Source organism: Herpailurus yagouaroundi, unplaced genomic scaffold, assembly GCF_014898765.1.
Source record: "Herpailurus yagouaroundi ecotype Mexico unplaced genomic scaffold, PumYag 184, whole genome shotgun sequence".
In the NCBI taxonomy this organism is placed as follows: Eukaryota; Metazoa; Chordata; class Mammalia; order Carnivora; family Felidae; genus Herpailurus; species Herpailurus yagouaroundi.
The window spans coordinates 10,025,700-10,042,726 of NW_024412415.1; the positions used below are offsets into that span (position 1 = coordinate 10,025,700).

At 39.5% G+C, this 17,027-nt stretch overlaps 1 protein-coding gene across 2 annotated transcripts in view; it reads left to right on the plus strand.

Moving 5' to 3' along the window:
- Positions 1–16,871, plus strand: part of MAPDA (N6-Methyl-AMP deaminase) — a 27,003-nt gene extending 10,132 nt beyond the window's left edge. For both annotated transcript variants that reach the window (XM_040492462.1, XM_040492463.1), the window contains exons 5-11: positions 3,993–4,080; positions 6,814–6,895; positions 9,307–9,433; positions 10,522–10,602; positions 12,479–12,617; positions 15,137–15,237; positions 15,787–16,871. In XM_040492462.1, the coding sequence (XP_040348396.1) occupies positions 3,993–4,080; positions 6,814–6,895; positions 9,307–9,433; positions 10,522–10,602; positions 12,479–12,617; positions 15,137–15,237; positions 15,787–15,981 (813 nt within the window). In that variant the 3' untranslated portion in view covers positions 15,982–16,871. The remainder of the gene's footprint in view (positions 1–3,992; positions 4,081–6,813; positions 6,896–9,306; positions 9,434–10,521; positions 10,603–12,478; positions 12,618–15,136; positions 15,238–15,786) is intronic.
- Positions 16,872–17,027: the final 156 nt, after the last annotated feature.

Sequence of the window (17,027 nt, forward strand, 5' to 3'; positions counted from 1 at the left end):
GGCTGAAGTCGGACGCTTAACAGACTGCGCCACCCAGGCGCCCCTGGTACAGCGTTTTTATAGACAGAGACAAACAGCACAGGGGAGGTTTCAAATTATGAGGGGCCTGATTGATTGATTTTAAAGTAAGGACATTTGTTGCTCTCTGATTGGGCGTCCTTTGTCTGTCCTTTGGCGGGAAGGCTTTGTCCGTTACTTGTGGCGGGAGGAAAAAAGGGGGAAGGGGGAAGAGGGTAGGGTAGGTAAGGAATGTGCTTAAGCAAGCAGGTTTACAGAAGCGAGATATGCCGGTTAATTTATGTACAATTACTCATTCCGTTACTTATCAGACTACATTCCATTACCTACATTTAGGAAGGTTTACAACCTATTTTACTACACAGCGGGTTACATTCAGGAAAGGCTCCACAATGCTCGTAGCAAACAGCAAGCAAAACAGACTTCTCAGCAATTGTATTTCTTATCAAAGATCCATAATAAGCAGAAAAGAGAACCTAGCTTTAAACTAAGGCAGGGCTGTCATTTGGATTGTTCCTTTCAATTATTTAATTCCTTTCAAAGTTGTTAAAAAGCTTTATTAAAATGAGATAAGGCCAAAGGATACAAAAATACAGATTTGAAGGGGTACATGCACCCCAGTGTTTTTGGCAACTTTATCAACAATAGCCAAACTATAGAAAGAGCCCAAATGTCCATCGACTGATGAATGGATTAAAGAAGATATGGTATATATACACAATGGAATATTTCACAGCCATCAAAAAAAAATGAAATCTTGCCATTTGCAACAATGTGGATGGAGGTAGAGAATATTATGCTAAGCGAAATAAGTCAGAGAAAAACAAATACCATATGATTTCATTCATGTGTGCAAATTAAGAGACAAAACAGGTGAACATATGGAGGGAAAAAGGAAAAAAAGAGAGAGGGAAACTAACCTTAACTTTTAGAAATAGAGACGAGGGGCGCCTGGGTGGCGCAGTCGGTTAAGCGTCCAACTTCAGCCAGGTCACGATCTCGCGGTCTGTGAGTTCGAGCCCCGCGTCGGGCTCTGGGCTGATGGCTCAGAGCCTGGAGCCTGTTTCCGATTCTGTGTCTCCCTCTCTCTCTGCCCCTCCCCCGTTCATGCTCTGTCTCTCTCTGTCCCAAAAATAAATAAACATTTAAAAAAAAAAATTAAAAAAAAAAAAAAAAAAGAAATAGAGACGAAACTGAGGATTGATGAAGGGAGGGAGGTGGGGGGTGGGTTAGGTGGGGAATGGGTACTAAGGAGTGCACTTGTTATGATGAGCACTGGGTGTTGTATGTAAGTGATAAATCACTGAATTCTCCTGAAACCAATATTGCACTGTATGGTAACTAGAATTTAAATAAAATTAGAAAAGAAAAAAAAAGCAAGGTGAGGAATTAAGATTCTATGATTTGACTTAGTGGTACTAGAATGAATAACTTTAGGTGGTTCTGAAGGAGGACACTGAGAGTGAAATTAGTAACATTTACATATAATAAATGAACACTGTAAGGGAGTATGTGGAGAGATTGTTTGTAAATGTGGGATCAAGTGTGTGGGATCACTTAACAGTCCAGGCAAGGTAACCTGGGTGTAATCTCAAAGAGAAAAAGGATTGGAACGTGATTGATGTGCCAGACACCACATCCAAGACTACTTTCTGAGGTAGGTATTTTTACTGTTCCCTTTTTGCAGGTGGAAAAAAACAAAAAACAAAACAAAAAAAAACCCTGAGGCTTAAGTAGGTTAAAGGTAACTTGTTCAAGGTCACTCACAGAATAAGTGGAGGAATTGACTGTCTGGTTCCAGAGCCTATGTTCTTTTTTTTTTTTTTTTTTAATGTTTTAATGTTTATTTATTTTTGAGAGAGAGAGAGAGAGACAGGGCATCAGCGGGAGAGGGGCAGAGAGAGAGGGAGACACAGAACTCCAAGGGGGCTCCAGGCTCCGCACTGTCAGTACAGAGCCCGACGCGGGGCTCGAACTCACAAACTGAGATCAGGACCTGAGCTAAAGTCAGATGCTTAACCAACTAAGCCGCCCAGGCGCACGTAGAACCCATATTCTTTCTCATTCAAGAGATGCAGTCTTACACCATCCTTAGAGTAAGCAGAAACTTAATTGCATTGTGTCCTATCTGAAGAAGGAGCTTGAAAAAGAGTTGTCTTCAGTACCTGTTGCTGCATGGAGCAGAAAGGGCTGAATCTGGCAGACACAGTTGTGGACTCCAGGGAAGTACTATTGAACATGAGTAGGGATGATTCCACAGGCCTCAACATGGCCTAGATAAATCATTTCATTGCTCTCATTCCGTGCTTGTCAGTGTCCTTCTGTTTTAGTTAGTTTCACAGGTACCTCAAGAAACCAAGAAAGAGTACTTGGATAGTAGATGTGGTCTCATCAGTCAGTGAGGACCACCACTTCATACCCTCACCTCCACCCTCATTGTCAATGCATACATTAGCAAGTAGGCTTCTGCATTAGCTACATGTGAACTGGGATAGAGCAGGTTGGCCTCTGTGGGTCTGTTCAGTTCTGGAGCCACTGACAAGATGCAAGCTCCTTGGTCTGTGTAGATGAGGCCCACATTCTGGTAGTGGCATTGGCAGCAACATGGAGTTTTGGGGGCAGCAGTGCCATGGGGTCCAGTACCTGTGATGATCATACAGAAGCTACAGGGTCATGCTTAGTGGTGGAAGAAACAATGGTATCTTGCTTGGTCTAGGAGTGTCACATGATTTTGAACGCTTTTTGAGGCTGATTTTCCAGACATGCTGAATCTGAGCCTTGTATATTTGTATTATAATAAATTCCTTTTTGGCTTTAAATACACACGCGCAAAACCAGATGAAGTCCAGACCTTGGACCACAGTGAATCTACCAAAGTAGTGCCACCTTGTTAGGCGCTGTCTACATAATCAGCCAACCTTTATTCCTTTGCCAGGACACTGCCCTTGCATGCCTATGTGCTTGTAGTTGAAGTGGGTTAAGATTAGGGTACCAACTGCAAGGACTAATTAGAGCTGGTTGTCACAGTATTTCCAACCTGGTCCTTTTTTCTTCTAGATTTGGTATTTTTAGGATTGATGGCAGAGAAGGAAAAAATGCGTTTATCCTTTTGATATCATTTGCCCTGGTGATTTAACCATTTTTGGATTGTTGAAATTTGTGCTAACGTGGATACCATTTTACTCATATTTATCACCCATTTTCTTTGCCAAAGAGGAATTTGGCTTAGTACTTTTGGGGCAAATTTAACCCTGCCTGAAGAAATTCTTGAAAAGTACAACTTATTCCTAAATAACTTGAATAAGAACATTAAGCCATGGCTTTAAATGGTGAGTCAGTAATACCTAATCGTTTTAGCCACTTCTTTCTTTTTTTTAATGTTTATTTTTGAGAGAGAGAAAGAGAGCGCAAACAGGGAAGGGGAAGAGAGAGAGAGGGAGACACAGAATCTGAAGTAGGCTCCAGGCTCTGAGCTGTCAGCACAGAGCCTGACACAGAGCTAACTCATGAACCACAAGATCATGACCTGAGCCAAAGTTGGATGCTCAACTGACTGAGCCACCCAGGTGCCCTGCCATTTATTTACATATGTACCTCCCTAGTACTATGCACTCATAGGTAGTTTTAGTTTTGCCTCATTTTTCTGTTTTATCAACTGCTGTTGTGAACACTAGGAAATGGAGAAATGCTAAAGAGAAAAGAGCAGAAGGTGTGCATGATGTGTATATTTGGATTTAATGTGGGAATGAGTGCTGTGAGGGTAGCTGTTGGAAGTGTTACAGTTCGGTCAGTCTCCCGCAAGGGTATGACAAAGCAGGTCATCTTGACTGCATGAGAGACTTCCAACATTTTTTGCAAATCAAGTTTAATGCATGTAATAAAGCTGTAGCATGTGTTGGGACATTACACCAACGTTTTTATTGGGACCCTTACACTAACGTTATCAATATTGTGTCCATTGCCTTAATTATCAGGTCACAAAAGATGTCATTAAAGAATTTGCAAATGATGGTGTCAAGTACCTGGAACTAAGGAGCACACCCAGAAGAGAAGATGCTACAGGTAGAATTTAATTACTTCTTGGCAAATGTACTTTTTTTTTTCCTGCATGCTTTGATGATTTAAGTGTTTGTAAGTTTGGGAATATGAAGCATTTACTTTTACACTGTTAAGGAGTTAACAGTCCAAATCTTATGATGTACATTATTAATGAGTGAGGTATTAAGTTAAAATCAGATCAGGGATTATCTGTTTAAGGGAAATAAGAAAACCTGCAAAAAATTGGTTTGTTCTTATTTGTTTTTCTCACTCTGAGAAAAGGATACTTGCTTCTTATAGTTACATTGTTTTAAAGAGAGGCTAATTCTCAGTCCTTGCATCAAGGGCACTTGAGACAGTGCCACTTGAGTCGATGCAGACTCATGTTTTATGACGGTCCCAGAAATGAAGATTTTTCAGTCACTTCTCGGACACTGATAGGCCAGGAGCCAGCAGCAATAAGGTGGTAAACCCTCTTTTCATGGAGATGAGTGGATGTGAATGTGGTGTGGTCTGAATTCCCTGGAACCCTCTTTTCATAAGGACAACATTGAGAGATATTACGTAGTGTCATTGGGTCCCTCGTAATATGTTGTGTGTGACCTGAAAAGGCCCTGTCAGGTCATCTTGTGCCCTGACATGTGTAGCCCGATCACTCAGAGGGTAAACATTTTAAAACTACATAATGTAAATATTGAGGTGCGACAAGCAGAAAATTCTTACCTTGCATTTTTAAATTGCAGGCTCAGTTCCAAGTTATGCTGGTGAGGATAGTGGAAGGGAAGGAGAGAAGAAACCTGCCACTTATTAGAGCTAGTTTGCTCTTTGAATGGAGATTCAAAACGGGATGTTAGCCTAAAATACAATAGTGGGGAATGGGTAAATAAGGGTTAATGGAATATTAGACAACCATTAAAAATATTTGCAAGGATACTTTAAAGACTTGGGGCTAAGCTCAGAATAGTATTAAACAACTGAATTGGATACACATATACCTAGTAGCATCTCGTCTATTAAAAAAAAACATGTATGTATACTTAGAAAAACAAAGACAGTGGTTATCTCTGAGTGGTGGGATTACAGGTTAACTCTTACTTTTTTTCTTTATAATTTTCTGTGCTTTATTAGAGATTTTCCGGGGTGTCTGTGTGGCTCAGTCAGTTGGGCGTCTGACTCGATATTTCCCCAGGCCATGATCTCAGATCTCAGGGTCGTAAGAACGAGCCCCTCATTGAGCCCTGCAGTGGGCTCTGCACTGACAACATGGAGCCTACTTGGGACTCTCTCTGTCCCTCTCTCTCTGCCCCTCTCAACAATAAATAAACTTAAAAAAATTTATTAGTGGGGCGCCTGGGTGGCTCAGTCAGTTAAGCGTCCGACTTCAGCTCAGGTCACGATCTCGCGGTCCTCGAGTTCGAGCCCTGCATCGGGTTCTGGGCTGAAGGCTCAGAGCCTGGAGCCTGCTTCCGATTCTGTTTCCCTCTCTCTCTGCCCCTCCCCCATTCATGCTGTGTCTCTCTCTGTCTCAAAAATAAATAAACGTTAAAAAAAAATTTACTAGAGATTTTTCATCAAAAATAAGTATTTTATGATTGGGGTATGAGAGTATTTTAGAGGAAGTTGTTCTGGAGAGTGTTCTTTCAGAGCCCCTCAGAAGAGGAGGGCTTTTGCACCCAAAACTGGAAGAACTGCTCTAGTGCCTAGACTGGAAACATTGAGCCTGACCAGGATTGAGGTGAGAGCCCAAGAGGGGATTTTTTTCTGGACCAGCAGGAAAACATTCTGCTAATAGAGAAAAATGGTTTTGTTATTTTAAGGACAGTCCTTTAGAAAGGGCTTGTTCTTGTGTTTATAGAACAACACTTCAAATTTTCATAGCAATTTGTGAGAGTAGTTGTTTGTTTATTTAAAAAAAAAAATTTTTTTTTAATTTTTAAGAGAGAGAGAAAGTAGGGGAGGGGCAGAGAGAGACAGAACCCCAAGCAGGCTCCACACCAACAGTGCTGAGCTTGATGCTGGACTCACACCCATGAAACTGAGATCATGACCTGAGCTGAAACCAAGAGGTGGATGCTTAACCAACTGAGCCACCCAGGTGCCCCTGTTTAAATTTTTTTTAAGTAGCTCCATGCCCAACATGGGGCTTGAACTCATGACCCTCAGATCAAGAGTCTCATGCTCTACCCACTAAGCCAGCCAAGTGCCTCTGTGAGAGTAGTTTTATGTCTGTTGAATCTAAGAAAATTTTTATTTATTTTATTTTAGCATTTATTTATTTTTATTCTAAGAAAATTTTTAAAGGGCTTTATTTTGTATGTCTTTTTTTTTTTCATTTCAGTTTTTTTAGTACTTCATTTAAAAAATTTTTATTAAGGGTCGTCGGCTGGGCGGCTCAGTCGGTTAAGCATCCAACTCCTGGTTTCCGCTCGGGTCATGATCTCACGGTGTGTGGGTTTGAGCCCTGCATCAGGCTCTACACTGGCAGTGCAGAGGCTGCTTGGGATTCTCTGTTTCCCTCTCTCTTTCCCCCTCCCCTACTCTGGCTCTCGCTCTCTCTCTCAAAATAAATAAACATTTAAAAAGCATAATTAGTATTTACAAAAAAAAGTACCTGTAAGGGCCATGTTTTAACTCATCTTTAATCATACCCTGTCACAACATAAAGTAAAAATGTAATTATTCTTAGAGGGATGCTACTGTTGAAGGATGAAATAGTTGATGATCTCTTTACAAATATTTTCTTTATGTCCTCTCCAGGAATGACTAAAAAGACTTATGTGGAATCTGTACTTGAGGGTATTAAACAGTCCAAACAAGAAAACATAGACATTGATGTTAGGTAAGCAGCACTGTACCTTAGTGATCACTGTTTTAAAAACTAGAATGTGAAAATGTTGTTATTTTGATCATGAGTGTAACAGATTTTTGTATATCAAACGGTAACTGATTTTACCTTAGAAAAAAAGAGTCAAGAACTCTATTGCTCAAAGTTGAGAATGCAACTCTAATTTATTCATGTGGCAGTAAAATTCTGAGTACTGTTGCTCTAGAGAAGTATGGCTTCCTATTGCCTCCACTAAAATCAGAATTCTTATTGTGGCCAATAAGGTCCCATGTGATCCGGTTGCCTCTCTTCAACAGCCTTATCAGGACCACTGGTTATTACATGCTGGTTTGCTGTCTGTTCCTCAGATAGGCCAAGACTATCCCACCTCAACACCTTTGTACTAGAACACACTTCTGCCATATCCTTGCATGGCTGGCTTTTCATTATTCACTTCTCCTTTTGGTTGTCACTTGCTCAGAGGGGTCTTCCTTGACCACATTATCTAAAGTGCCCCCCAAATCCTCTAGTAACCCCATTTATTTCCTTTCTGGCATTCTTCTTAACAGGATCAGAAATTATCTTGTTTTATTTGTATATGTGCTGCTGAAGCAAGCACTGTCTTATTTTATTTGTGCATATATACCCACTAGAGTGTAAATTCATGAAGCTAGGAATCTTTTCTTTTGATTCTCCACTACCCCTCCAGTACTTAGAACAGAGGTAACATAATCAGGGCTCAATAAATCCTTGAAGGAAGAAAGCTACCTGTATAGTTTCTGGCTACAAAATCTCTCCAAATTAACCTTAACTAGGCTAACACCATCCCCTCCCCTCCAAGAAAAGCAGGTAAAAGACAAGAGAATTCAGAAAAGAAGACTTACAAATGGCCAGTAAATGTATAGGGAACTGTTTAATCTCACTAATCAGACAGTTTTAAAAAGAAATATTACAATGCCTTTTCAGTAGGCCCTCCCCAAAAAGGGTAATAACCAATTGTGAACTTACACACTGCTAGTGAGCATATGTAATAAATAAAACTTCTTTAAAGAGCAATATGTATTCAGATGTATAAAAATCTTTCCCTCTGATCCAGTATCCCACTTCTAGAGATGTTTTCCTAAGGAAATAAATTGATTTATATGTAAGATTCTTTATTATAGTGTTATTTATAACAAAAAGTGGAAAAAATCCTTAAATATTCAGCAATCAGAAGACAGTTATATTTTGTTATGTTCATATGATTTATGTTGTTTTCTAACATTATTTAATGGCAGGAGAAATCGTTAAGTTAAAAAAAAAAAAGACTGCAGTTTATATATAGTTGACCCAAATTTTGTAAATAAATAAATGCTGGAGGAATTTGTTTTTGTATGTGTGTAAAAAATTGATAAATCAATAAATGCTGGAGGAAAATTATGCAATATTAACAGGGGTTCTTTGGGTGTTAGATGCCAGCTAACATACGAAGAATGCATTTGTATCAGCTTTTGAATATGTGTTAGAATTAGAATATTACTATTTTTGTAACACTTAATGAAATAATGGATCTAAGCCTCCTGATGAAGGAACATGCCACCACCTATGAAATACTCTTGCCAAAAAATTGAATCTGATCAAGCCTGTAGACTAGATTTAATTTTCAATTTATAGGAAATATAAGAGACAGGAGAACAGGTTAGCAACACAGGAATTCATTCATCAAAATACATATTGTGGGAAGCTTTATAGGACAAAGCACCTGGTTTCTTCAACAAATAAATTCAAAAAAAGAGGTGGTGTGGGGGGTATGGAGAAGGGGTAAGGTGGGGCGTGAAGGGAGTGCCTCTAGATTAAAAGAGTCTTGGGCTGGGGCGCCTGGGTGGCGCAGTCGGTTAAGCGTCCGACTTCAGCCAGGTCACGATCTCGTGGTCCGTGAGTTCGAGCCCCGCGTCAGGCTCTGGGCTGATGGCTCAGAGCCTGGAGCCTGTTTCCGATTCTGTGTCTCCCTCTCTCTGCCCCTCCCCCGTTCATGCTCTGTCTCTCTCTGTCCCAAAAATAAATAAACGTTTGAAAAAAAAAATTAAAATAAATAAATAAATAAATAAATAAATAAATAAATAAAAGAGTCTTGGGATACATTGACCAACATAATACTTGGACTTTTGTTGAATTCTGAATCAAAAAAACTAAAAAACAAATACATGAACAACAGCAACAACAAAAACATGAGACATTTAGAAATATGAATACTAACTAGGTGTTTGGTGCTATTTAGGAATTTATGTCTCTTGCCTTCTGGCAAAGTAAGCTGTCCTGTCAGTCAGGCTATACCTTTCCTAGTAACTAACTTTAACATGTAGCCTGCTATACCTCCCTGGCTATACTCAGAGTTGTCTTTTTTATGTGTACCATATTTGTTTTCAACTTTTTTTCTCATATTAAAGGTATTTGATAGCAATCGACAGAAGAGGTGGCCCTTCAGTGGCCAAGGAGACTGTTAAACTTGCTGAAGAATTCTGGCTCTCTACTGAGGATACAGTTCTTGGCCTTGACCTCAGTGGAGACCCTACTGTAAGCTACTTTTCCTAAATACATTTTATTTCTGGAAGGTAGAATCAGTTTGTGGGGTAAGGATTAGCTTGGAGCATCCTGCATTTTCCAGAGGTCCAGCTGACTCTCAGTGTAGATGAAGACCTATTCTGCCCTGGATGACCATAATGTCTGTAGCAATTGTTCTCAACGAGGACTCTGGGACAAAGAATTAGGCCTCTAAAACAGAAAAAAGAAAATGATTAGCATGGCAATATGATTATTTTCTCCATTCTTCTAAAGATGCTACCCAGTATCTTTCTATATGCATAGGAGAGAAGTTAATTTATTACATACAATGCATATTTAATGCTTAATTAATACTTCATTATGACTAGGGCTTAATTATCTCATAGAACCCCCAGTTGAGAGAGGCTGGCCTACAGCTTCTTGAATGTCAGATTCAAGAACAGTGTCTAACCTGTGGCACTATTAACATTCTGGGCCAAATAATTCTTTGTCCTGGGAGGATGTCTGTGTATTGCAGGGTGTTTAGTAGCATCCCTGGTCTCTCTATCCACTAGATACCAGAAGCACCTTCCTAGTTGTGACAACCAGAAATGTTTCTAGATATTGCCAAATGTCCCCTGTGGTGGCAGAATTGCCTCTAACTAAAAACCATTGAATTTAGGGAGTCCCAGGAAACTGGTTCTTATGGCTTTGTCTAAACCTGGATTATTCTGCTCTTGTTTCATTCATCTATTTGGTAGAAGCTTTCTTTGCTCTAATCATCCAGGTTTCTGAATCAGGTGAGTTCTCCTCCTTAGTGCTAGATATCTAGATTTCCTTTCAGAAATAAAATTTGGTGACCTCCATACCTAGCTTGGCTGACTGACCTCGGGTTCACGAGACTTAACATTCTTGAGGGCAGGGATTGTGTCTTTGCCAGCTTTGTATTCCCTAAGGTGTCTAGCACATTATAGGTGCTTTATAAATGAAATTTTCAAATGAATCAATCTGCCATTTTTTCTTGCCATTATTTTTATTCCTTTGTTTACTGAGACAGAGTACCCAGTTCTTTAGTTTGCCTAAAATGTTAATGCATCTTTGTTTTAACTTTTATCTTCAAGGTAGGACAAGCAAAAGACTTCTTGGAACCTCTTTTAGAAGCTAAAAAAGCAGGTCTGAAGTTGGCATTGCATCTTTCAGAGGTAAATAATATTGTAAAATTAGGCTGAGAAGGTAGATTACAATGAAAATAATAATCATTTGTAAATGGGTAAAAGTAAACCTGCCTTGGAAAAACATTTTTTTAGAGGAGGAACATAGAAATGTTTTAAAATGTAAATTATAATGGTAAAGGCATGACTTTCTTTAGTCCCTCATGTTACTGTTTTTATGTCTTTGTGGTTCCTGGGGGTGGCTGTTGACTTGCATTACAGCTGTGTTATTAAAGCAGCTTAATGACGTCTTACTAGAGAAAAATGCATAAATTTTCATCATCAGGCTTGTCATTGGCCAGCTGACACTGAGAAAAGCACCAGTTCATCTCACTTGTCTTTGTAGGATAAGGGACCTGAATGTATGACATACACTAGTAAGAAAGGAAGTAACTCATGATTATTTTATAAGGCTTATCAGAAGATCAGGTGCCCTTCATTGGGCCTCAGCTCCTTGGCAACATGAGCACAATGACAGACAATGTACAGATAATGGTGGGAGAACAGTCACTTTTGTAAGCACATCCCTGTGAGGCAAAGAAGGGTGTCTACTACACTTTCCCCCATTTTACAGATGGATTTACTTTGTACCTCAGCACTTCTACCAATTTTTTTTCCTTCCTTCCTTCCTTCCTTCCTTCCTTCCTTCCTTCCTTCCTTCCTTTTCTTTCTTTCTTTCTTTCTTTCTTTCTTTCTTTCTTTCTTTCTTCATACAAAAGCTGTACATAATTATTGTATACAACTTGATGAGTTTGGGGTTTATTGTCTTGAGTGCAGGAAATAATACTTAAGCTACTTATCTCACAAGTTTATTGTATTAGGTGCAGTAATATGTAAAGGTTGAATAGCATCATGATTTGAGGCAAAAATTAGAGCTTCTTGTCAATACTGATGTTTTTCATTTCTACAAGCAAAGAGTCAGTAATCTAGTGGAAGAACTTAAAATCTAGGATCTGTGTTTCCACAGTCTGATCAAAAACCTCTCTCACTCATAGGTTAGCCTCTAGCTGACCTAACTGATGTCTGATTTTTAGCTATAGGTCCGTATAATGGAACAGCCAGCATGTTTTACTGTGACTGGTTATCTCTGGTTTTGGGCAACTGCATCAGAACCTTCTCTTTACCTTAGTCTCTATTGCTTTTCTTGTTTGATCCATAAAACATTTCATTTCAAAAAAAATTTTTTTAATAAAAAAATAAAACATTTCAACATGTTATGGTCATTTGTATTTTAGGCTATCCAGCAGATAAAGAGCACAGCTAGACCTTTTCATGGTAGTTGGGGAATGTCTAGCTTTGTCAAAATAAAACATGCACATCTGAGCCCTGAAGTCAGAGCTCCATGCCCTTAGACCAAAAAAAAAGACAAAAAACAAAAAAACAAGCTTTATGTTTTGACTGCAAAAGTTAGGTGTATCTGAAGAAAATCCAAGTATAGAGAAGTATAATGTAGAAGGAAAAAAATAAAAAATGGAGGGTCCGCTTTCCCATTTCAGTTCTGCTCCCACATTGATCCTATTACTTTCTCTGAACTTTAATTTCTTCATCTTAATACTTTGTAATATTCTTGTGAGGTTTAAAGGAGAATTTATGTGAAAAGGCGCAGAGCAGGGCTGTGTTTGTTGTTATTATTACCTTTGCTGTTAACTATATTATTGTCATTGAAGTGAATCTAGAAGAATATTGGGAAATGAAAGATAAAGGCAAAGAAGAGAGCTGGGAAGGTATAAGTAGTTCAGCTTTCCAGAGTGTCAGCATTATCTTCTTTGAGGGACAGAGTAGCTGGCTGTAGAAAAAAAAGTACTTTGGAGAACCACTGGAAAGGTTATTCATTCTCTCTCTCTCTCTCTCTCTCTCTCTTTTTGAGATTCCAAACCAAAAAAAAGAAACACAATTACTTCTGGATCTACTTCCTGACAGAATTGGGCATGGGACATTTCTCAACTCCTCTGAGGGAGGATCGCTGGAACTGGTAGATTTTGTGAGGCAACACCAGATACCACTGGGTAAGGCTTGGGGCTTTAAGTCCTCCAGACAACACTGTGTGCCTTTGTCCCCAGCCACCAGGTTGCATGCAACCCAAATGTAGAGGAGTACTGTTCTAAATATGTAAGTGTCATTTAGAAATAAAAAGTTGCATGGTGCATGTGCTTCCTGAGCCTCATTTAAATAACAGAAAGTTTTACTACCTTCCATTAGAATATAAGCTCCATGAAAGCAGGGCCTTTGTCTTGTTCACTGCTACATTCCCTAGTTCCGGAAACTCAGTATTATATTGAAGGAATAAGGGTCATCTAGTATTTTTAAATGACTTTAGCCAAATTAATATGTGTTATGAAAATATGTGACATTTATTTAAAAATTAAGAATTAAAGGGGTGCCTGGGTGGCTCAGTCGGTTATGCATCTGACTTCGGCTCAGGTCATGATCTCATGGTCTGTGAGTTCAAGCCCCGTGTCGGGCTCTGTGCTGACAGCTCAGAGCCTGGAGCCTGCTTCGGATTCTGTGTCTCCCTCTCTCTCTGACCCTCCCCCATTCATGCTCTGTCTCTTTCTGTCTCAAAAATAAATAAACATTAAAAAAAATAAAAAGTAAAAAATAAATAAAAATTAAGAATTATGGATGATTCCAAGTCCTATTTTTATATGTGTGTTGACTATTACATACTTGTTTGTCTACATCTGTATCCCTGGAGTTGCTTTTATTTAACAACAAGTATTTATGAAGTGCCTACTCTTTTCTAGTCACTGTTCAAATTGCTGGGAAGAGAGCAGTAAACAATACAGGCAAGATTTCTTTCTCAAGGAACTTATATTCTAGCATAGGTAAGAGAGGCAGTAAACAGTTACACAAGAAAATGTCAGTGTTAAGTTCTTTGAAGAAAGTTAAACAGTATGATATAATAGTGATGAGATAACCACTTTCAATTGGATGGCCAGGCAAGGCCTTTTCTCTAGAGGGAAAAAAGCAGTTGGCTGAAAACTATTTTACTAACTTATCAACTTGCTAAATTTGCAAATTGATCAATTGGCAAAAACGTGTGGGTGTGTGTTTTTTAATTACTGATAGAGTTTTCAGCAATTAATAAGTTTTTTTTTTTTTTACTAAGGACATTAAAAAAATTTTTTTATCTTTATTTATTTTGAGAGAGCAAGAGAGAGACAGAGCGTGAGCAGGGGAGGGGCAGAGAGAGGAGACACAGAATCCGAAACAGACTCTAGGCTTAGAGCTGTCAGCACAGAGACCAGAGCAGGGCTTGAACCCATGAACCGTAAGATCATGACCTGAGCTGAACTCAGACCCTTAATCAACTGAGCCACCCAGGCGCCCCATAAGGACATTTTTAAACATCCATAAAAGTAGAGAAAATGGAAACCACTTGCATAGTGATCTTAGTGTGGTGGCCCAGCTCTGCACCCAGCAGAGTGAGGGAGCAAGTGGCTATCCCTTGGACTGAGTGGGAGGCTGCCTTACCCTACTCAGCAATCACCATCAGTCAAGTCAATGAAGTATTTCTGCTCTGGCTGGGGTAGCTGGGTACAGTGTGTCAAGGCAGGAATTTGCTAATAATAGAAGTCATTTTTTTTTTAATGTTTGTTTATTTTAGAGAGAGAGCACAAGCGGGGGTGCAGAGAGATAGGGAGACACAGAATCCGAGGCAGCCTCCAGGCTCTGAGCTGATAGCACAGAACCCGATTTGGGGCTTGAACCCACAAAGTGTGAGATCATGACCTGAGCCAAAGTTGGCGCTCAACCAACAGAGCCACCCAGGCACCTCTAGGTGTCATTCTTAAGATGGACTTACTTGCAGCCGACAGTGAATAGACAGTTGTCTGAGTAAAGAAGCTTAGGGATTTTCTTGAAGTTCATTTCTGCTCTTGGCTTTTTTAATGCTATAGCCCTCAAGCAGTGCTACCATTTTGTCTTAGCCTCTACTGTAAGATGAGGAAGAAGTGCAGCAACCCTTCAAAAATTCCTTCATCAGGGGCGCCTGAGTGGCTCAGTCAGTTGTGTCAAAGATTTCGGGTCAGGTCATGAGCTCACAGTTTATGAGTTTGAGCCCCACATCTGGCTCTGCGCTGACAGCGTAGAGCCTTCTTGGGATTCTTTCTCTTAGTCCCTCTCTCTCTACCTGTCCCCTGGTTGCACTCTCTCTCTCTCTCAAAATAAATAAATAAACTTAAAAAAAAAAAAAAAAAGAACAGTTCCTTCATTCTACTTCCCTGCTTTCTCCAAGGTGACTGACTGCCTTTTACTTTCCTCTTTCTACTCCATTTCCACATGGCTGTGGAGGGGTAGGAGTTCCCTGCCTGGTACAGTTGCTGCCGTAAGTTGCAGCATATATTTACACACAACTACACTATTTGAACTACGAATTTTCACACATAAGGTCAATTTTGTAAACTCATGAACTACTGAAAATTAGCATACTTTGGAAAGATTTCTCATGTGTCTGCTTGGTGAACACATGAGTGAGTCTACTAATCTGCTTTTAATAAGAGACTTTTTTTCTCCTTTCATCTAGAACTCTGTTTGACCTCAAACATCAAAAGTCAGACGGTTCCGTCTTATGACCAGCATCATTTTGGATTCTGGTACAGCATTGCCCATCCTTCTGTGATCTGTGTAAGGTTATTTTGTTTGAAATACTTTGCTCCATTTTAGTTCCAGCGGTGCATTAGGTCAGACATTCACCTCTAGCTGAATGCCTTGCATGCCTGAGGGTAGCACCCAAGTAGAAGAGTAAGAGGGGATCAGGGCAGGAGGGGCTTTAGAGGGCCAAGGGAACTCAGGTGTGGCTCTATGGGAAAGGGTCCTGGATAGTACCCAAGGGAACATAAAAAAATACCGATGCCCAATACCATCCCTTGAGATTCTGTTTTATTTGATCTGGGGTGAGTCCTGTACACAGATACATTTTAAAAGCTTCCTAGGTGATTTTTAAATATGCAGCCATGGTTGAGAGCCACTAGTCTGGTGTTTTTAGTTTTTGTTTTAAAAAGGACAAATAAGCCTATTTCATTATAGACATGCATGAACACATTTATAGGCCTATTTAGGCTCTTAAAAGAAGCATGGTAAATATTAGGAAAATAGAGTGTAAACAAAAGTTTTTTCAAAAATTATTTTCTTGTTCATTTTAAAATTTCTTGGTTTTGTTTTGTTTTTTGGCAGACCGATGATAAGGGTGTTTTTGCAACACACCTTTCTCAAGAGTACCAGCTGGCTGCTGAAACATTTAATTTGACCCAGTCTCAAGTGTGGGATCTGTCTTATGAATCCATCAACTACATCTTTGCTTCTGACAGCACCAGGTCTGAACTGAGGAGGAAGTGGAATCATCTGAAACCCAGAGTGTTACATTTTTAAGCTGCAGTGAGATAAACTACTTTTGACTATGTGCTGCAACCAGGATCTTCCTGCCATATCCCACTTAGTAAACCGTCCACTGCTCCCTTTGAAGCACAGCAGCCAGCTACCATAGGTTCCATCACCAGCACCATATTTGTGGTTGGTGCTCAGTAAACATGTCTTAAACTGACTGCAGACTCTGAGGTCTTACAGAGCTTACCTCTAAGCTGCTTACTGGAAGGGACTTGAAAGTGGCTGCTAACTAAACTCCCCATTCCACCAGTTCCTTTCCATTAGTGATCATAAAACTTAAGGAAAATCAAAGAAATTTCTCATCAGGAAGAATTTTGGAGTTACTAATCTAAATAAGATGAGGAGAGGGGAAAACAGATTGCCACCAAAACCTTTAAGCTTTGTAGCTTGTGGCAACAGCTCTCTGTATTTTGTTGTGCTTATTTTAATCAAACTCCCTTCATTTAAGTATTCCCCGAAACCCCAGTCTATACTACATACCATGGATTTTTGTGAATATCCATTAGTCAGGGTTAATCTACTTTGAATGACCCTAGTGACAGATAAAGCTAGCTTCTGAGATCTGACTTTGCCCTTCTCATGATTAATTCCCATGGAATCAAGGTGGTGGTTCTTTAAAATGTTCCTACCTTACCCTTCTCTTATTTTGACCATAATGGAGCTATGCCAGCCAGATATTTCTTGAACTCTAAGGTACTTTGGGCTTCAATCCAGCCTGTAATCTGACTTCCAGTTGTTCCAGAGTTTTGTTTCTGAAAGAGCCCCACGGTGGGTGTAGGAGAAATTTAAGGTCCTAATGAAAATATTCCCATATTAACATCTGTTATTATTTAAGTACTGTGATATCAGAGAATATATGTGGAAACTTTGAGATACGCATCTCCCTGGATAGTTATTTGAGTATATAGGAGTAGATTTCATTTTAGATTTTGAATTGAATAATGGAAGAATTGAGTGTTCATATCTCATCTTCCCTTTCCTTTTTTAAAAAAAAAAACTTTGGGGGGGGGGCACCTGGGTGGCTCAGTCCG